The 16,684-nt window shown below is 52.8% G+C and overlaps 1 protein-coding gene across 7 annotated transcripts in view; it reads right to left on the bottom strand.

Moving 5' to 3' along the window:
- Positions 1 to 475: 475 nt before the first annotated feature.
- Positions 476 to 16,684, bottom strand: part of LOC118894391 (endothelin-converting enzyme 2) — a 31,454-nt gene continuing 15,245 nt past the window's right edge. Inside the window, exons 1-19 of one of the 7 annotated variants that reach the window (XM_036850622.1) lie at positions 14,778 to 15,487; positions 14,284 to 14,508; positions 13,939 to 14,074; positions 13,509 to 13,724; positions 12,923 to 13,047; positions 12,659 to 12,805; positions 12,441 to 12,506; positions 8,489 to 8,677; positions 7,655 to 7,797; positions 7,260 to 7,374; positions 5,773 to 5,883; positions 4,657 to 4,755; positions 4,471 to 4,548; positions 3,840 to 3,943; positions 3,553 to 3,663; positions 3,360 to 3,427; positions 2,988 to 3,178; positions 2,785 to 2,880; positions 476 to 2,086 (exon numbers count right to left, since the gene is read on the bottom strand). In XM_036850622.1, coding sequence (XP_036706517.1) covers positions 1,910 to 2,086; positions 2,785 to 2,880; positions 2,988 to 3,178; positions 3,360 to 3,427; positions 3,553 to 3,663; positions 3,840 to 3,943; positions 4,471 to 4,548; positions 4,657 to 4,755; positions 5,773 to 5,883; positions 7,260 to 7,374; positions 7,655 to 7,797; positions 8,489 to 8,677; positions 12,441 to 12,506; positions 12,659 to 12,805; positions 12,923 to 13,047; positions 13,509 to 13,724; positions 13,939 to 14,074; positions 14,284 to 14,508; positions 14,778 to 14,816 — 2,436 coding nt within the window. In that variant the 5' untranslated portion in view covers positions 14,817 to 15,487 and the 3' untranslated portion in view covers positions 476 to 1,909. Of the gene's footprint in view, positions 2,087 to 2,784; positions 2,881 to 2,987; positions 3,179 to 3,359; positions 3,428 to 3,552; positions 3,664 to 3,839; positions 3,944 to 4,470; positions 4,549 to 4,656; positions 4,756 to 5,772; positions 5,884 to 7,259; positions 7,375 to 7,654; positions 7,798 to 8,488; positions 8,678 to 12,440; positions 12,507 to 12,658; positions 12,806 to 12,922; positions 13,048 to 13,508; positions 13,725 to 13,938; positions 14,075 to 14,283; positions 14,509 to 14,777; positions 15,489 to 16,684 lie in introns of those variants that run through there. The other 6 variants (XM_036850623.1, XM_036850627.1, XM_036850630.1 and 3 more) reach the window with 6 other exon arrangements.

Here is a 16,684-nt window from a genome sequence, read left to right as displayed (position 1 = left end):
CAGCAGCAATCACTGACAAAGCTTCACTCTTACCCCCCCCAAACTTAATAAACCCACACCTACTTACACCTTGGGGAACACTGCATTTTAAAGAGAACTGAGACTGGACTCTTTCCACTGCTTTGCTCTGGTTCTCATTTTACAGATAAAGAAACTGAGGCTCATAGAGGTTAGGGAACCGGCTCAAGCTCACACAGCTGTCAGAGCTTCAATTTCAATCCAGGTCTCTGACTGCAGTGAAGTGTTTACAGTTAGACCTGTAAAATGGAAACCGGAGCACTTATAAAATATGTTGCTGCGAGGATCGGGTGAGCTTATGAAGGTGAAAGTGCCAACAGAAGAAGAGTCACCTGAGGGAGGGAATCATCTTATTCCTCTTTCCGTCACCAGTGCCTGGCACATTATTGGTAATCAATATACTTATAAAAATAAATCTATGAATATATAAATTTATAAATAAATGAAGGAAGGAAGAAATGAGCCACCTAGCAGAAGTGCCTGGAACACAGAGGTATTCAATAAATGCTCCGTTTCCCTCACTTGTTCTGGAGGGTGGCAGCCAAACCTGCAGTCTCTGTGCCTGGAACTTGGTAGGCCTCGATGAGCGTGTGTAGGTGGGATGAGCGGCTCTCAGGAGCGCTGAGCCTTTGAGAACATGGAGAAATGCATGTCTTCTCAGCCACAAGCAGAGGCTGGTGCTCCAAGCTCCAGGGAGTGAAATGCTACCTTGGCCAGGGCTGCCCTCCACTGCAGGGCAAGGGCCACCCATCTTCCAAGCCGACCCTGGCCAAGTAGTTACCCAGTCTCAGTGTCAGACCCAGCTGCATGCACCAGTGGAGGGCCGTGGCAAACGCTTCCAGCTATAGAACAGCCAGTGATGGAACATGGCCACCAGTGAGCGGAGGATGTACTCCACTTGCCAGACTCAATTTCATGCCATTCCTCCATCCTGCCTCTTTCTTTGTCTTCTTGGGACTTCAAATTTCAGTCCCCTGTGTCTGGTGAGTGAGTAAATGAGTGCCTATAAGAGTACCTGGCATACAGCAGGTACTCAATAAATACTGGTGGAATGAGTAAATGAAAACAGGACTGAAGGAAGAGACAGGCTGACTGATGCGTGTCTGTTTATTGGCACAGGGTCCTACAGGGCCAAGACCACTCCTTCCCCACCCTCTTTCCTGTAAAAATAAACTCTATCCTTCCCTCTCCCTGCTCTATCTGCTTTCCTGCTTGGTCCAGGGAGAAGCAGTCATCCCCTAAGACTTGTACGCCGAGACACAGGGACTAGCATCCCCTCCAGGTACACTCTTCCCCTCTGAGCCCAGGGAACCTGGGAGGCAGCAGGAAGGTTCGTGAAGGCTTCCACTAGGAACTGAGCACAGGTGGATTGTCAGCGAGGGCTGGCAGCAGTATTAGGAGCAGCAGCAGGAGCAACACGGGGTGGGGGCCACCCCGAGGGTGGGGCTGAAAGGAGCTCCGTCTACTCCCGAGGGAGCACTGAGTGAGCCTTGGGGAGAAGTGTGGGAGGCACACCAGCCGGGCCCTGCGTGGTCAGCGTGTGGCAGTCACCGCAGGCCCCGTGGCCACCAAGCCCAGGGAGCTTGGGACTAGAAGAGGTGGACTGCTTCCTGTGGGAGCTGGTGCCCCCTGCCCAGGCCTCCTCCAGGCAGGGTGACGCGGAAGAATGTCACAGTGAATGGTGGGGGCTCTGCTGGAGGCAGGGACACCCCCAAAGCAGAGGCACGATGTGGTGGTCGAGGAGGGACTAGGACTCATGTCATCTGTGGTGTGGAGGGGCCGGACCCAGCCCAGCTGGCATTTGCCTTCTCCAAACCGCAGAGCAGACAGCCTCGCTGGGCAAGCTGCCCCAGGCCCTGGCAACAGCTGGCCATTTCTCCCCGACCCAGGTCTACCACACCTCACAAAGCTGCCCTGAGTTCATGGGGGAGCCGACAGGGCAGCCGAAGTGCCGCAGGAAGTCACGGGAGTTGGCGAGCGTGCCCAGCACACGGAAGCGGGCAGGGCTGTGGGGGTCCGTCACCAGCCCCTCGTGAGAGCTCTCGGGTGTGCGGACCGAGCACCACACCTGCAGGCCAGGACAGACACGGGGACACAGGGTGTCTAGTGCGGGCAAGGCCACTGCCCCAGCTGCAGCAGAGCCGCCCCAGGGACACATGGCACCACTGCCCCAGGCCCTGGGCTCCGGGGGCCTCAGGGAGGTAGGAGAGGGCTTAGACGGAGTCTCAGCCCCGACCCCTTGCCATCGGCACCGAGGGAGGAGAAAGCGCCCTCCCTCTTAAGGGCCTTTCAAAGCTGCCTGGACAATGGGTTGCCCAGATGGATGTGTCCCAGGGGAAGAAACCCAGCCCCCAGAGGCTGCCTGCTGTAGTGCAAAGTACCTGGGGGAGACCCTGCTGAGTCTGCCACTTACTTTATTCCTGGGTAGCCCTGGACGAGCCACTTTGCCCCGCGCTTCCTCCTCCACAGCCACCTCACAGGAGCATCGTGAAGATCAATCCCGCTCCCCACCCCTTGCCCCATCAGGCAGGGCAGCCCTGCCCTTCGAGATCTGCAAAAGCCTCCTGAAGCCTTCTCCCTCCTCAGCCCTCCTCACGTGCTTTTGTGGACCCCGCCAAAAGGCTTCACGAGGCCTTCCCAAACCACTTTCCACACTCCAACTTCGGCCCCATTTCCCAGTCCCTTCTGCATGCCCCAGACTTCTAAGGACATGCCCAGGAGGTTGTAGGAGAAGGGCAGACCCCCGGCCTCCCAGGAGGGCAATACCTGGGCAAATCCCACAAAGAAGAGCTGGTGGTTGGTGAGCCCCACGGCTGGTAGCTGCTGCTCCTCCCCATGCTTTCTTAGCCATGCTTTGTAAGCCTGGGGTTGGGAACAGATGGCAAGTCTGTCGGGGCCTGCCCACCAGCTCCACCCAGTGCCCTGCCCCCCCAGGGCAGGTGAGCCTCAGCCACCAGGGGGCCACTCACGTTGTAGGCAGCCTTAAGCCCTCCGTTGTCAGCGATGTTCTCCCCCAGCGTCTGGCGGCCGTTGAGCTTCTCCCCGTTGACCTGGTACTGGCTATACTGCTCCTCCATGCAGGCCGTGTGATTCCGGAAGGCTGCCAGCGACTCATTCTGCCACCATGGCCGCAGGTTCCCTTCCTTGTCATACTCGCGCCCTGAGGAGAACTAACCTTTGCACCCCACCGAGACCAGAACTCAACCCTTGGGGGCACAAGTGCCCCCACCAGCCCTAGTCCACAGACCCCAGGGTCCACGGGGCCTGCTTCCAACATCCCAAGGTTTTGCAGGAGCCACTAGGAATTCTAGGCTGGAGGAGACAACTGCATGGACCTCTACCTTGGTCATCAAAGGCATGTGTCAACTCGTGGCCCATCACCACGCCGATGCCACCAAAGTTCAGGGCCCTGGTAGGTGAGGAATGTTGAGTGAGGACATGGTGGGGGGACTTCTAGATCCCACCTCCAGCCCTGCTCCCAGCTCACCCACAGGCCCAGGCCCCAGCACCCAGCCCCTCCTGCCTCAGACACACTTGGGGTGGTTGCGGGCGTAGAAGGGGGCCTGCAGGATGCCGGCGGGGAAGACGATTTCATTCTTGGTTGGAAGGTAGTAGGCATTCACTGTCTGGGGGGTCATACTCCACCTGGGGGAGGGAGAAGCTGAGGCGGAGCCTGATTCTCGATGCCCAGCAGCCCTGACCTACATTCTAGAAGAACCTCGTGCCTCATTTGGGATCCATCTTGCCATCCCCTTCCCTCAGCCCTGGAAACCTCCCCTACGTCTCCTGCTGCCCCAAGTGTCTGCAGCCCCCATTCTTACTGGTCCCGGCTGGGAGGCTTGCGGAGCTGGTCAGCCATCACCTTAGCAGAGAAGTTGTACAAATTCAACATGTTCTGGAAGAAGGAATCTTCAGACACTTCATACTGTGGGAATGGTAGGAAGTAGAAAGCCAGTGAGAGGACACATTGGAGAAGATAATAGTCCCAGTTTGGCTACTAATTAGCACCCTTCTGAGCCTCAGTTTCTTCAACTGTAAAATGGGTGTAAAATATCTAATAAATAATAATTGCCAATATTATGTTGTAGCTGCTTTATTTTTTTTTAATACTATCTCCTTTTATTCTCACAACAATCCTATCAGGTAAGTGCTAATAGGACTCCCTTTTACAGATGAAGAAACTGAGGCTCAGAGAGGTTATATAAATTGTCCAAGGTTACAGTTAGGTAAAAACAGGTTTGACTACAAATCCCTGCTTGTGAACACTGCATTCTACTGCTGTCCAGCCCGCAGCCTGGTACACAGCCAGCACTTGAGCAATGCTGGCTGCCTGCACTTGCCTCTGAAAGGCAGCAACAAGTATCTCCTTCCCTCTCAGCACTTGAGCTCCCATTCCTGAGCCCTGTGCCCCCCACAGGGCTAAGGTTCAGTACTGATGGGCAGGGTACTCACCCCATCATAAACATCATCCAGCTCTTTGGGCTCCAGGATGAAGTCTGGGAAACCAATCATATCATAGATGGCATCTGCCTAAAGAGACCAGGTTAAGGGTTTTCCTCCCCAGGCTCCCCCACCCCGCCAAAACTGTATTCTCCATCCTCACCTCAAGATGGCACCCCAACCCTGGCCACTGCTCACTTTCTCCTTGGCTGCCTGGCGGGTCTTCTCATCCATCCAAACCAGCTGTCCCAGGGCCTCCTCAAAGGCAGTCCGGATCTCGCTGATCATCCCCTCTGCCTGGGAAGGAGGGTGCACAAGTCTGCCTCCCACTCACATTAAAGCATCCTTTCTCCCCGTCTACCCTAGTGCCCCATCCCCCCTAGTGCCCCATCCCTGTCCTTCCAGGGGAGCACATGGGAGTACCCAGACTCTTGAAATAAGGCTGAGCATCTGGGCAGGATGAGAAGGAAACATGATCTGTGAAGGTACTGGGACTGTGGTGGCTTTTTTTCTAATTAATCAAAAAACTGGCAAAAAGTTAACTGAATTAACATTATAATTTAATGTAGTGCATTGATTTTTATCCGATTATGAAAAGAAGGCATTAATAGCAGAAAATGTGGAAAATTGAGAAGAGTTGAAGAAGAAAATAGACCATTTAAAATCTTATCCCTCACAGATAACTCCTTTCAACATTTTGATTACCTATGTCTAGTGTCTTCCCCTGCTGGGATATTCATATATATATATATATATATATATATATATATATATATATATATATATATATATATATATATATATATATATATATATATACACACACACACACACACACACATATAATATGGAATTATGTTGTGCAACATATATATATTTCATAACTTACTTTCTTTTCACTTAACAATCATCAGTTTTAAGGCTGCCTCATAATCCAGGCTAATCACAATTTGTTTTTCCAGTCCCCTATGCTGGACATTTAAGCTGTTGTCATTTTTGCCTATTATAAACAACACTGCCATTTACATCCTTATAGGTAATATTTTAAGCACAAACATCATTTCCTAAAAAATAAACATTATTTTTCTAATTATATAGGTAACATAAACTCATTGTAGAAAACTTGGAAAACACAGAAACCTTTAAAAGACAAAAACAAAAAAAAGATCCCTCATAATCCCAACCACCCAAAGTAATCACCATTAATTTGTCGATGAATTTCCTCCCAATTTTTTCCCTGTAGGTACATACAAACATGAATGGTGAATTTTAACTAAAACAAGGGGCAGTGTTGGAAGGACCCTGAAGACTCACAATTTCCTTACTCTGCCGGTCAAACGTGGCCTTCACAAAGAGGGAGCCCAGAGCGAAGCCAAGGGCGTCGTCCGTGTTGGAGATGCAGGTCTGCCACCTTGGCGTGCAGGACTGGAAGGGGTAAAGAGCCAGGCCTCCTGGAGATGGCTCTGCCCTCCAGTCTGAGGGCCCTTCTCTGTCTCTAGGGCCAACCCCTCTCAGCTCTGCACATAGGAGGCCTGGGTTTGGGGTGCCATCTCTCCCTCAGACTCCAGGGAAAATGAAGGGCAATATCGCAAAGCATGCCAACCCCAGCAGCGAAACCTCAGGAGGGACATGTGTGTTGCCCACTCTATTTGCAGCACTCTCCTCCTCTTATGTTTCTCAGAGGCCCACTGGGGTCCAGACGTTTCTTTGCTCAGCTGCACATCTCAGTCTTATATCCAGTCAGTCCCCCATACCAGAAACCTGGGAGTCACCAGCTTCCTCCATCTCCCTACCCTCACGTTCAATCTATCACCAGACTCTAATACTAACTCTGCTTCTTAATCGTCTCCTCCGTCCATGCCGTTGCCACTTCCCTGTCCTATAACACTGTCACCTCTTGCCTGAAGATTGCAGTGGCCTCCTAACTAGACACTCGACTCCATTCTCATCCCCCTCCCGTCGCCCCCTCCATCCATCTTCCATTTAGCTGCAGAAAGATGATCTAATACATAAATCCAACCAGGTTACACATCTGCTTAAAACCATCCCAGGTTCTCCATCCCTGAATCAAGGCCAGGCTTCCTAGGCACAGTATTCAGGTCCCTCCAAGGATTGCCCCAGGCCCGCATCACCACCCTCGGCCTCTCCGGTGCCCTGTCCTCAAAGTCATGCCAGAACACATGCAAAACTACCACGGTCCTTCTGGCCTCTGGGAATTTACACATGGTATTCCTTCAGCCTGGAATCCCTTCTCCCTGGCTTTCTTGATGAACTCATTCTTCAAATGTCACCTCTTCAGAGAAGCCTTTCCTAATGCCCCCCATCCCCCAGGTAAAATGTGCTGTCTCCACCTCTGTCCTACAACACAAAGAAGATTTGTCACTCAGTGTGAGCACTTATCACCCCAAAATATAATGTTTGTTTACACGTCTCCTTCCCCCACTTAACAGGGCTTCTTGAAACTAAGAACTGCATTTATTCATTTTCTCCTTCACCCTCATCAACAAAGTTGAGTGCCTACACATAGCATGCACTGGGTAGGTGCTTCACTTACGTGAACTCAGTCCTCATAACAACCCCACAAGAAATTCCTGTTTTACAGACTAAGAAATGGAGAGTCAGAGAGGTGGGGGGATATGCTCAAGGTCCCATAGGCCAAGAAATAGAGGAGTTAGGAATGGAACCCAAGTCAGCCTGATTCCTAATCCTGTGCTCCATGTGCAAATGGTGCCTGACACACAGTGGGTGTGAAGTGTCAGCTTGACTGGATTGGAAGGTGGGAGCAGAGTCAGAAAGCCCACCTTCTTGGTGCCATAGAGGGTCTCCAGCAGCTTCTCTTGTGCAGACTCAAAGCGGCGATCCAGGCTTGATGTTGTCTTCTGTACCAGGTTCCAGATCAGGTAATTGTTCAGGACACTGGTATTCAGGTAGCCAGAACATATGGTAAAGGCAGGTAACATTTCCACCCCAAACCAGCTCTACTAGCATGCAGACAGGAGTCCCAAGAGGCACATGTGGGAGCTGTCCCATAATCCCTCTCTCTTACCCTGGGACCACACACCTGACTGTAAAAGTCAGGTTGGAGCTAGGTGTGGAAACAGAGACCACAGGTGGGTCCCCTGAAGCCCCAGCCTAGGGGAAGAGCCTGCACAGAGCCCTGAGCCCCACCCCTGACACCTTGGGCTCCACCCCCCACCTTGGCTCTGTGCGATTGATGAGCTCTGACACCTGCTGCAAATAATCCATCCCATACACCACCACAGGCTCAGAATCACCCAGCTCCAGCGGTGACAGCAAGAAGGACAGGAACTCCAGCCAGTCCATGGAGGGCGCCAGGGCCTGTGAGCAAAAAAATCTCAAGCGTCCCTGCCCCCTTGGCTTTCAGCAGACCACTCCGCCATTGATACAGTGGAGCTGGGAGCCCTTTCCATTGTCATAGCAACAGCTACTAGCTGCTTGGAGGCCCCTTCCTATAATAAACCCGTTTTCAGGCGTAAGTGCTTTTCAATCAGGAAACCCAATCACATATCATACAAGGAAAACCACCATGTGTGATATTTAGTTGGGCTGCAGATATTCAAATATCTTTCAGACAGTTAACAAACTCCCCAGATACCACCCAGATTCCCTACATACCTGCCTCTCCTCCAGAACCCCCCCTTACCCAACTTTTCCATAATCCAACGACTAAGAGGCTGATGCCTGGCACAGTAAGGGCCCTCCAGGAGATGCTTCCATTTCTCTTCTGATTGTTTTGTGGACATCTTGTACAAGTTGTCATAGATTTTTAACATAATCCCTGTATGCATCCCCAGACAATACGAAAGGGACCAAGGGATGGCCCAGTGGGGGTGCCCTAAAATGGACACCACTTTTCCTTCCAGGATAGCAACAGTTCAGCTGGGAAGCTCAGAGAAAGCAAGGAAATGAGGAGAGGCTTGGCTGCCTCAGACAGATGGCATGAAGGGAAGCTGGGTGGCCTGTGCCAGGGCTGGCCCCCCCAGCTGTCTCTGTTCCCTGCCTGCCCCACCTGCAGCTCTGCAATGCTCATCTTGTGGTAGATCCTCTCCTCATCCCGCCGCTGGTCCTGGGGCACCGTGATGTTGGCCAGTTGTATCTCCAGCTCCAGCACCTGCTGCATCTGCTCCCGCGTGGAGGCTGGATGTCCTCCCAGCAGCATTCCCAGCTCCTCCATGTAGTCCAGGTAGGCGGTAAGCACCTGTCAAGGCCCCAAGTCATCCTCAGAGCCCAGCAACAAGTCCTGCCCAAGGCTAAGATGACCATTCTGGCTGCTACCCCTGCTCACCATCTCTTCTGCAGACCCTCCTCACTGTCTCGTCTGCAGACCCTCCTCGTAGAAGCTTTCCTGGATGACCCTTATCATTTCTGTCATACTGCTTATCACCATCTGCTAGGATCTTTTTTTATTTATTTATGCAATTGTTCATCATCTGTTTCCCCAAGGAGAAGGTAAGTTCCAGGAGAGCACTGTTCCAAGTTACAGCGGCTTATTCACCACTGTATCCCAAGGGTCTGGAATAGGGCCTAGCACAGAATAGGAGCCCTGTAAATATTTGTCCAGTGGATGGATCCGCTTCCCATACTGCTCTGCCTTCTCATTTCCTAAAGCCCTTCTACTTTTCCCAGCCCATCAGTGACCATGTGCCTTCACTTAACAGCTGAGTGGACCCCAATGGGGAATTTGGTCCACAGTGGCTTCAATTTCCTTCTACCTCCCATCCTGCCAGGCCTCGAACTTGCTGCCTTTCCCTCTGGTCTCCAATGGGGAGAAAAGCACAGAAAAGAAATATTTAGTGACTACATGTATATACATGTATCAAATTCTCTGCTGGCGTTTTACCTGTAATATATCTGCCCCCTGACCCTGCGCCCACCACGGCAACTCCATAAAGTATTAGTTCCATTTTACAGATGAAGCTTGGCAAGATTACATGATTTGACTCATACCACAAACTAGCAGATGGCAGAGTTGAAATGTGGCCCAGGCCTGATGACTCCAGGGCCACAATCCCAGCACTGCCTGGGCTCAGAACAAACCCATGTCGCCTCAGCGCCTGCTGGCACTTGAGCTGCATGGGGGCAGGGGCTGTTTGTTCTGTTCTGCACTGTAGTCGCAGGCTCTAGCACAGCATCTGGCACATAGTAGGTGCTCAATAAATATTTGTTGACTGATGGATGAAAACCCATGCAGAGACCCTCAGCCCTGCTCAGCACTGACTTCCTGTGGTCCTCATCCCAGGGACCACTCTCACTCTTGCCCTGAAGCCACACCCAGGGCTCCTTTAATTGCCAAAGGCCATCTCCTCTTCCACTTTACTGAGAAGTTTTAGATCCCTTAATATCCATTCTCTGCACTTCAAAATATCTCCTTTTTCCCACCTCCCCTCTTTCTTGCTGCTGCTGTCAGAAGAAGAGGTTTGCATACCAATTCCAGTTATCCCAGCTCCTAAAGTGGATGGTTGGTTCAACCAGTGATCTTGCCCCGACCCCCAACTCACTTACCCCTCTCTCCCTACTTCCTTACTTTCAGCTTAAGACTTGCCTTTTTTTTTAAATGTGGTTTTTTTTTTTTGGCCGTGACACTCAGCTTGCGGGATCTTAGTTCCCTGACCAGGGATCAAACCCGGGCCCCTGGCACTGGAGGTGTGGAGTGCTAACCACTGGACCGCCAGAGAATTCCCAAGACTTCCTTTGGCACTACAGCTTCCCCTAGATGCTGGCACAGGAGACTTCTTACCCAAGACAACTGGTGACACACTGAGAGCTGAATTGAGGCTTCTCCTGCCCTTTCCTGGGGGTCAGACCATGTGGTTCTCTCCTGAATTCTCAAAATTCCTCCCCTAACTCAGGTGATATCAAAACCACACATCTGTTCATAACACTCTCCACTTTTGAGTTTCCTATTCCATTTCTTTGGGATAAATGCTAAATTTGACCCATAGTGTTTATGTATAACATGACTCCACCTACCTGTCCAGAAGGACTTGGCCCACTCTCCCCTCCCACTCCCCTCTCTGATCTGTCAACAAGTCACAGCCCTTCCCACCTCAGAGCCTTTGCATCAGCTGTTCCCTTTGCCTAGAACCCTCTCCCTTCCCACAGCCTACCCTCACCCTAGGACCAAGCTGGCTCCCTGTTACTGCACTCTCGGAATGCCATGCTCCTCCTCTTACAACAGTCCCAGCAACTGTACACAGGATAACTGCGCTTGGCCATTTCATGCCTTCTCCCCCACTGAGTGGCAGTGTCTTGTTCACCACATGCTAGCGGAGGGTCTGGCTGAGGGATGCTTGGTAAGTGTTTGGGAGCGAATGGGAGAAGGACAAACCCCTCCTCCTGGTTGTCCTTCCCCACAGAAGTCTCTCTTTCTCCCGCTGCCCTTGAAATACAAGGATCTCCTCCTCCTTCTTCTTTTTTTTAAAAAAATATTTATGTATTTATTTGGTTGCACTGGGTCTTACTTGCGGCACGCGGGCTCCTTAGTTGTGGCATGCAAACTCTTAGGTGCGGCATGCATGTGGGATCCAGTTCCCGGACCAGGGATCAAACCCGGGCCCCCTGCATTGGGAGCACAGAGTCTTATCCACTGCGCCACCAGGGAAGTCCCAAAGATCTCCTTCTTTTCCTTCTCTAGTCTTACCCTTTCTCTCACTTCTCCTAAGCCTTTGTCTAGGCTTTTAAGGAGATGCCCCTCAAGCCTTCAGCTCCCTCCAGGCCCGTGCTCTCTCCAGGACCCCACCCAGCTTTCACAGCTGTCTGCTGACCTCTGTACAGAGATGATACCCAGGTCCCTCACACTCACACGTCTGAAATGAGCAGCTCCCACTCCCTAAGGGTCTGCCACATGCAGAAGCATAAACTTGCATCCTCCTCCTGCCTCCAAGCACTATATGAGGTAGATGCTGTGATCCCCATTTTTCAGATGAAGAAACAGCCTCAGAGAGCTTAATCAACTTGCACCAAGCTGCCAAGCTGGGACTAAAATCAAGGTCTGACTTCAAAGTCTGCCTTTTTCCTGTGATATCACCACCTCCCCAATGTGCTTGAAGCTGGTTCTCCCTGTAGGGACCCCAAATTCTCTAAGGACCCCTCCATTCCACCATCATTCAGGTGCACAGCCTCAACTATCTTTACCTGTTCCTCCTTCGACTCATCTCTTCTAACATCCAGGCATCAACAGTTCATGATTTGGACTTGATTATGTCTCTTGCATCCTCCCCTTCCTGACTTTCCTTCTGCCACTTCCCCCATTTGGGTCCTCACAGACTCAGAGCCTGGAGTACTGCAGACATTCTTAACTGATCTCCAGGCTCCCTCTCTTGCACCTACTTTTCACACCCAGCCATACTGCCTTCCCAAACTAGTTCCTACCCACCTTTCCACTCTCTCATCTGCTTTGAGCTCTACACTTTGCCAAACTGGACCCCTTCCTGTGGTCCAAACACGCCTTAGCTATTCCTTCTTCAACACTTTTGTTTAAAATCTGAGCATGCCGTCACCCAGTCCTAGATATTCTACAGGGCCTGGCTCAAATGCAACCTCCTTAGGAAAACTTCTCTGGCTGCCGGGTCTCTCCTGAGTCCCAGAGGCCCTCTTTTGAGCCATGTTCTCAGCTATCTAGGTCTGTGAACCCATCTACACTGAAAGCTTCCTATGACAGTGGCTCTGAAATGTACGTCTCACAGTAGGTGCCTGTAAAATGTTTTCCTGGAAGAGTAAGAGAAAGGAAGGAAGGAAAGAAGGGAAGAGGAAGGGAGAAAGGAAAGGGAAGGGAAAAAAGGAGGGAGGGAAGAATGCAGGGAGGGGAGAATGAAGAGAGAAAGAAGAAGGAATGGTAGTCGGCTCACTAGGTGACAGGATAGGCTCACCTTCGCCACTCTGACCCTGGGCAAAGGGAAAAGTAAACAGGGATCAGCCCAGCTCAGGGGGGTTGGGGTGGATATTCTGAGGATGCTCCTTACTTTCTCATTGGCAGTCCTGTTTAGGTAGTAATCTCGAGAGGGTAGAAAGAGCCCAGACTGGTCCACCTGCAATAGCAAGGTAAAGAGTGAGTCCTCCCCGCCCTGAAATCTGGACTCTTGTGCGGGGGAGCCACCCCAGCCAGCCCATCACAGGGGAGGGGAGTCTGGTCTCAGCAAATAGTCCATAAGTCCCTCCCCACCCTTCCCCAGCCTAGTACCTGGATAACATTGCTGTTGGAACTCTTAGAGTCGGCACTGATGTAGACAGTGAAGAAGGGGGTGGCCCTGTAGGTCCCTGCTACTGCCTTCAGCACCTCCATGAAGTTGTCCTGGTCCCAGGGCCCCGTAACGTTCCAACCACCAATCTGAGTAGAGACCATGGTGGCACCTCTGGAACAGGGGGCCCCTAAAGCTTTCTGGGGCCACATCCTCTCCCAAGGCCTGTGCTGCTCCCCCACCTGCAGCCCATCCCGGGGGCCTACCTTGTCAATGAGGTCTCGCAGCGGCTGGGCTCCCAGCTCTTCAATGCGCTCCACCTGTAGGCAGGAGAGGTAGAAGCGCTGTGTCTTCCGCTCGGCTTCACTGCTGGAGTTGAAGGTGGTGTTTTCTGTTGAATAGAACACAGGTCCGGGTGGCAACCATGCTAACTGCTAAGAGGGGTCCTGGACCCTTGCTTGATCCCTCTCCTTGCCTTCTCAAGGGGGTAGTCCTCCTAATGTAGACCCAGGAAGACTGTCTGCCACAGCGAAGTGTAGCTTCCTCTCCCCTGTCCAGGGAGACTCTCAAAGATCTCTAAGCACTACAGACTCCTTGGTGCCTACCACACCTCAGCAGTGCTCCAGAGTGCAGAGAGGAGTCCCTTCATTAACCTCAGAGGTCTGCCCCCTCAAACTCATCTCCACCCCTCAGGAGCCCCCTGCTCTCTGCATCCCCTATGCCAGGAGTGGTGGCAGTCATCCACTTATTCATTCATTCATGGACATTTCTTGAGTACCTACTAAGTGCTGAGCCCTGTGCTGGGAATGAGGCATGTACTTGGCTCAGTGCCTCCCGGACAGGCCCATTTACCGAGCAGGTGCTTCAGTATGGCCTGGTTCTGGTCCCAGAGGCTGTTGAAGGTGTTCCAGCGAGAACGCCCATCAGGCAGAGGGTTTCTCCGAATCCAGCCTCCGCAGGAGAACTGGTAAAAGTCCTCACAGGGGCTCACCCCACGGTCCAGGGACTCCAGGATTTTTCCGGCCACTCGAATGCAGGCCTCTGTGAGGCAAGTGCTGTGGGATGGGTCTGTGGCAGGGGACATGGGGGGTAGTGGGGTGGGGGACTGTCAGTCAGTCTAGGAGAGGCAAATGCTTTGGGAGGGGCCGTGACAGCAGGAAGGTTGGGAGGAGGGAGAACAGCTGGGGGAAGGCTGGCCCCACCCAGGGAGAACCTTAGCAGCCCCTTCTGCCTCCACAGCCCGCAAGCTAAGAGGGCTGATGACAGGAGTGGGCCCACCTACCTCTGTGGTACTGGACCCACAGGGCCACCAAGCAACCCAGAAGCAGTGCAGCCAGCAGTAGAGAGACACCAGCCAAGACCAGCTCCAGCTGGGTGTGCGAGCCCAAGAGGTGTCTTGTCCTCTTCCGGAATCCCACCTGGGGAACAGAGGGGGACCTGGAGCTAGCAAGCTGCAGGTGGGCGACCCAATCACAGAAGTCCTCCCAGAGGGTGAAGGCACAGGCAGTTTCCAGAGCCATGAAGCAAAGACGCTAACAGGGTTAACTTGGGGCACAGGGGCAATGAAGCAAGCTGAGTTGATCCCTCAGCCTGTTTTGTGCAACGTCATGACTTCGAATCGCCTCACCATAGTCCTAGCGCAGAGGCCAGAGATGGAGCGGAGGTGGGGGCAGGTGACCCTCCAGGGCAACCCAGAGCTCCCGGGTGTGCCGGCCGTCATGCCAGGGCAGGGGCCTGGTGAGACAGGGATGACCCCCTTGCCCACCTCCACGGCGTCCGGGGAGGCCCCGCCCTCTACGGGGGTCTCGGGTGCGTCTTCATCCCGCAGCGTGGCGCGTTTGTACTCCACCATCTGCCAGACAGTCGGGGCGCCAACCCAGGTCAGGCAGAGAGAGCTGCGCGCCCACGGCCCTGCCCCGGCGCCCCTCGCCCGGCCTGGCCCCTCCTGCATGAAGTGCGGGCTCCTTCCCTCCGGCCCGCCGGGCTCTCCGGCCTGGGTCCCTCCGACCCCGCCCGTCAAGTTCACAGCCCCTTCTCCGCGAGCCGGCGCCCCTTCCCGACGCCGCCTGCCCCTCTGCCTCCCCCCCAACCCCGGTCCTTTCCCCCGGGGCCCCCACTCACGTTGCCGCCGCCGCCCATCTCCTGCAGCGCGACGCTCATGGTGGAGTTGGGGCCGGCGGCACCTTAGGGCTCCCGGCGGCTGGCCCTCGCCCGGGCCGTGGCCTCGGCCCCCGGCCCGGCCGCGCCACCGCCCTTCATCGCAGCAGTCGCCGTAGCCTCTTGCTCCGCTGCCGCCGCCGCCCCCGCCTGCCTGCGCCCCCCTCCCGCCGCGGCGCCGCGCCAGGGGTGGGGGAGACGTGGGGGAGGGGGAGGAGCGCGCCTGCCGCGCCCCGCCGTCCGCCCGGCGCCCGGTCCTCGCTCCGGGTGCCCGCGGCCAGCCCCGCAGAGCTGCACCCAGCCTGCCGCCCCAGCCGGAGCGAGCCGCCCTGCAGAAACGCCGGAGACTCCCTCTCAGCTTCGTGGTCAGCACCCATCCCAGCAACACCCTCTTGCAAGCCTCCCGTCATTTACATTCCTTTGACCCAGGCCCAAACCCTGCTGATATTTTTTGGCCCAACTCCCCAGATTGCAGGCCCTCCCCATTCCCTTTAAACACCTTTGAGAAATTATGCTCTCATGGAGAACGTCTTCCCTCAGCTGTCCGCACTGCCCCTTTTCAGCCAGCACATACAGAGCAGCACAGAGGAGGTGACCCACATTCAGGACGTCAGCACGATATCTATACAGGGAGCACATAGACCCAAAGTACACAGGCAGGCACTCAGCCCGACACACGGTCCACACACACACACACTCACCACTCACAGAATGCACACACTGCATATTCACACAACATGTATACACGCACCAGGCACCCAGAGCCAACATATGTTCTATACTGAGGTTCTGGACACACACAACACACATACAACACACACAAAGTGCTCGGACATCATGTTACACACAGCCCACACTCTGAGTCCACCCTTACATGTTGCTTCAAGACTGCACTTTTACTCTCCAAGATAATTGTTGTCATCAGATCATCTCACAAAGGAAGGGTTACAGATGGTAACAAATCGGCAGGGAAAAAAACAGCTATGCACAGATATTTAAAGGAAAGACGAGCTAACACTTCTAACTTGAGGAAAGCAAATCACTTTATTTGGGAGGTTTACAAGAAAAAAAAAAAACAAAACCCACACACCAAGCAATATTTAACTGAAAGGCAATAGTGTGGCATCTATGCATCTGCCATCTGCCTTCCATATTGTCATTCCTTAATCAAGCCTGGTGGTGTTACAGTCTGCTTCACTGAAGAGTGCCTAGTTTTTTGTTTTGTTTGTTTTTTTACCACAAATTTTTAAAAAGTGCCTCATCCTCATCCCGCCTCTCTTTTGCAAAAGAGTATATGGATTTGACCTGAGAAGGCTTGGAATGGTAACAAATCCACCACCCATTTCTTGACTCTCACCTCAGTTCTCAAACCTCTTGCTGTGAGCAGTTCTAACATGGAATGCTCTTGTGGCTGAGAGAGGGTAGGTGATGAATGGATCAGGCTGAGAAATGTTGGATTGCTGTCTTTTGGCATTTTCCACCCCAAAATTGCATGTTCTCAAACAAGAGACAGTACAGTGTCATAGTTAGGATGAAAGATTCTGGATTCAGACTCAATTTCCTCTCTTGTAAAATGGAAATAAGAATAGTACCTATTTCAAAGGATGGTTGTGAGAATTAAATGAAACAATACTTGTAAAATGCTTAGGACAATGTGTGGCACGTAATGAGTACTCTAGCTGCTATTATTATTGTTGTTGTTATTATTATTAAAATCCTATAGGTAGAAATGAGAATTGCACGGCTGGAGGAAGCCTGTTCTGTTTCCCAGACGGTAGAGTAGGCACATGCGTTCTAGGTTAGTCAGGGGTTCCCTGAGCAAGGAACTTTCACATCCAGCCACACTGTGGTCTGCAGCAGCACGACCTTGG

Source organism: Balaenoptera musculus, chromosome 4, assembly GCF_009873245.2.
Source record: "Balaenoptera musculus isolate JJ_BM4_2016_0621 chromosome 4, mBalMus1.pri.v3, whole genome shotgun sequence".
Classification (NCBI taxonomy): domain Eukaryota; kingdom Metazoa; phylum Chordata; class Mammalia; order Artiodactyla; family Balaenopteridae; genus Balaenoptera; species Balaenoptera musculus.
Note: the sequence above shows the minus strand (reverse complement) of the source record. Positions and strands in the feature narration are given on the sequence as shown.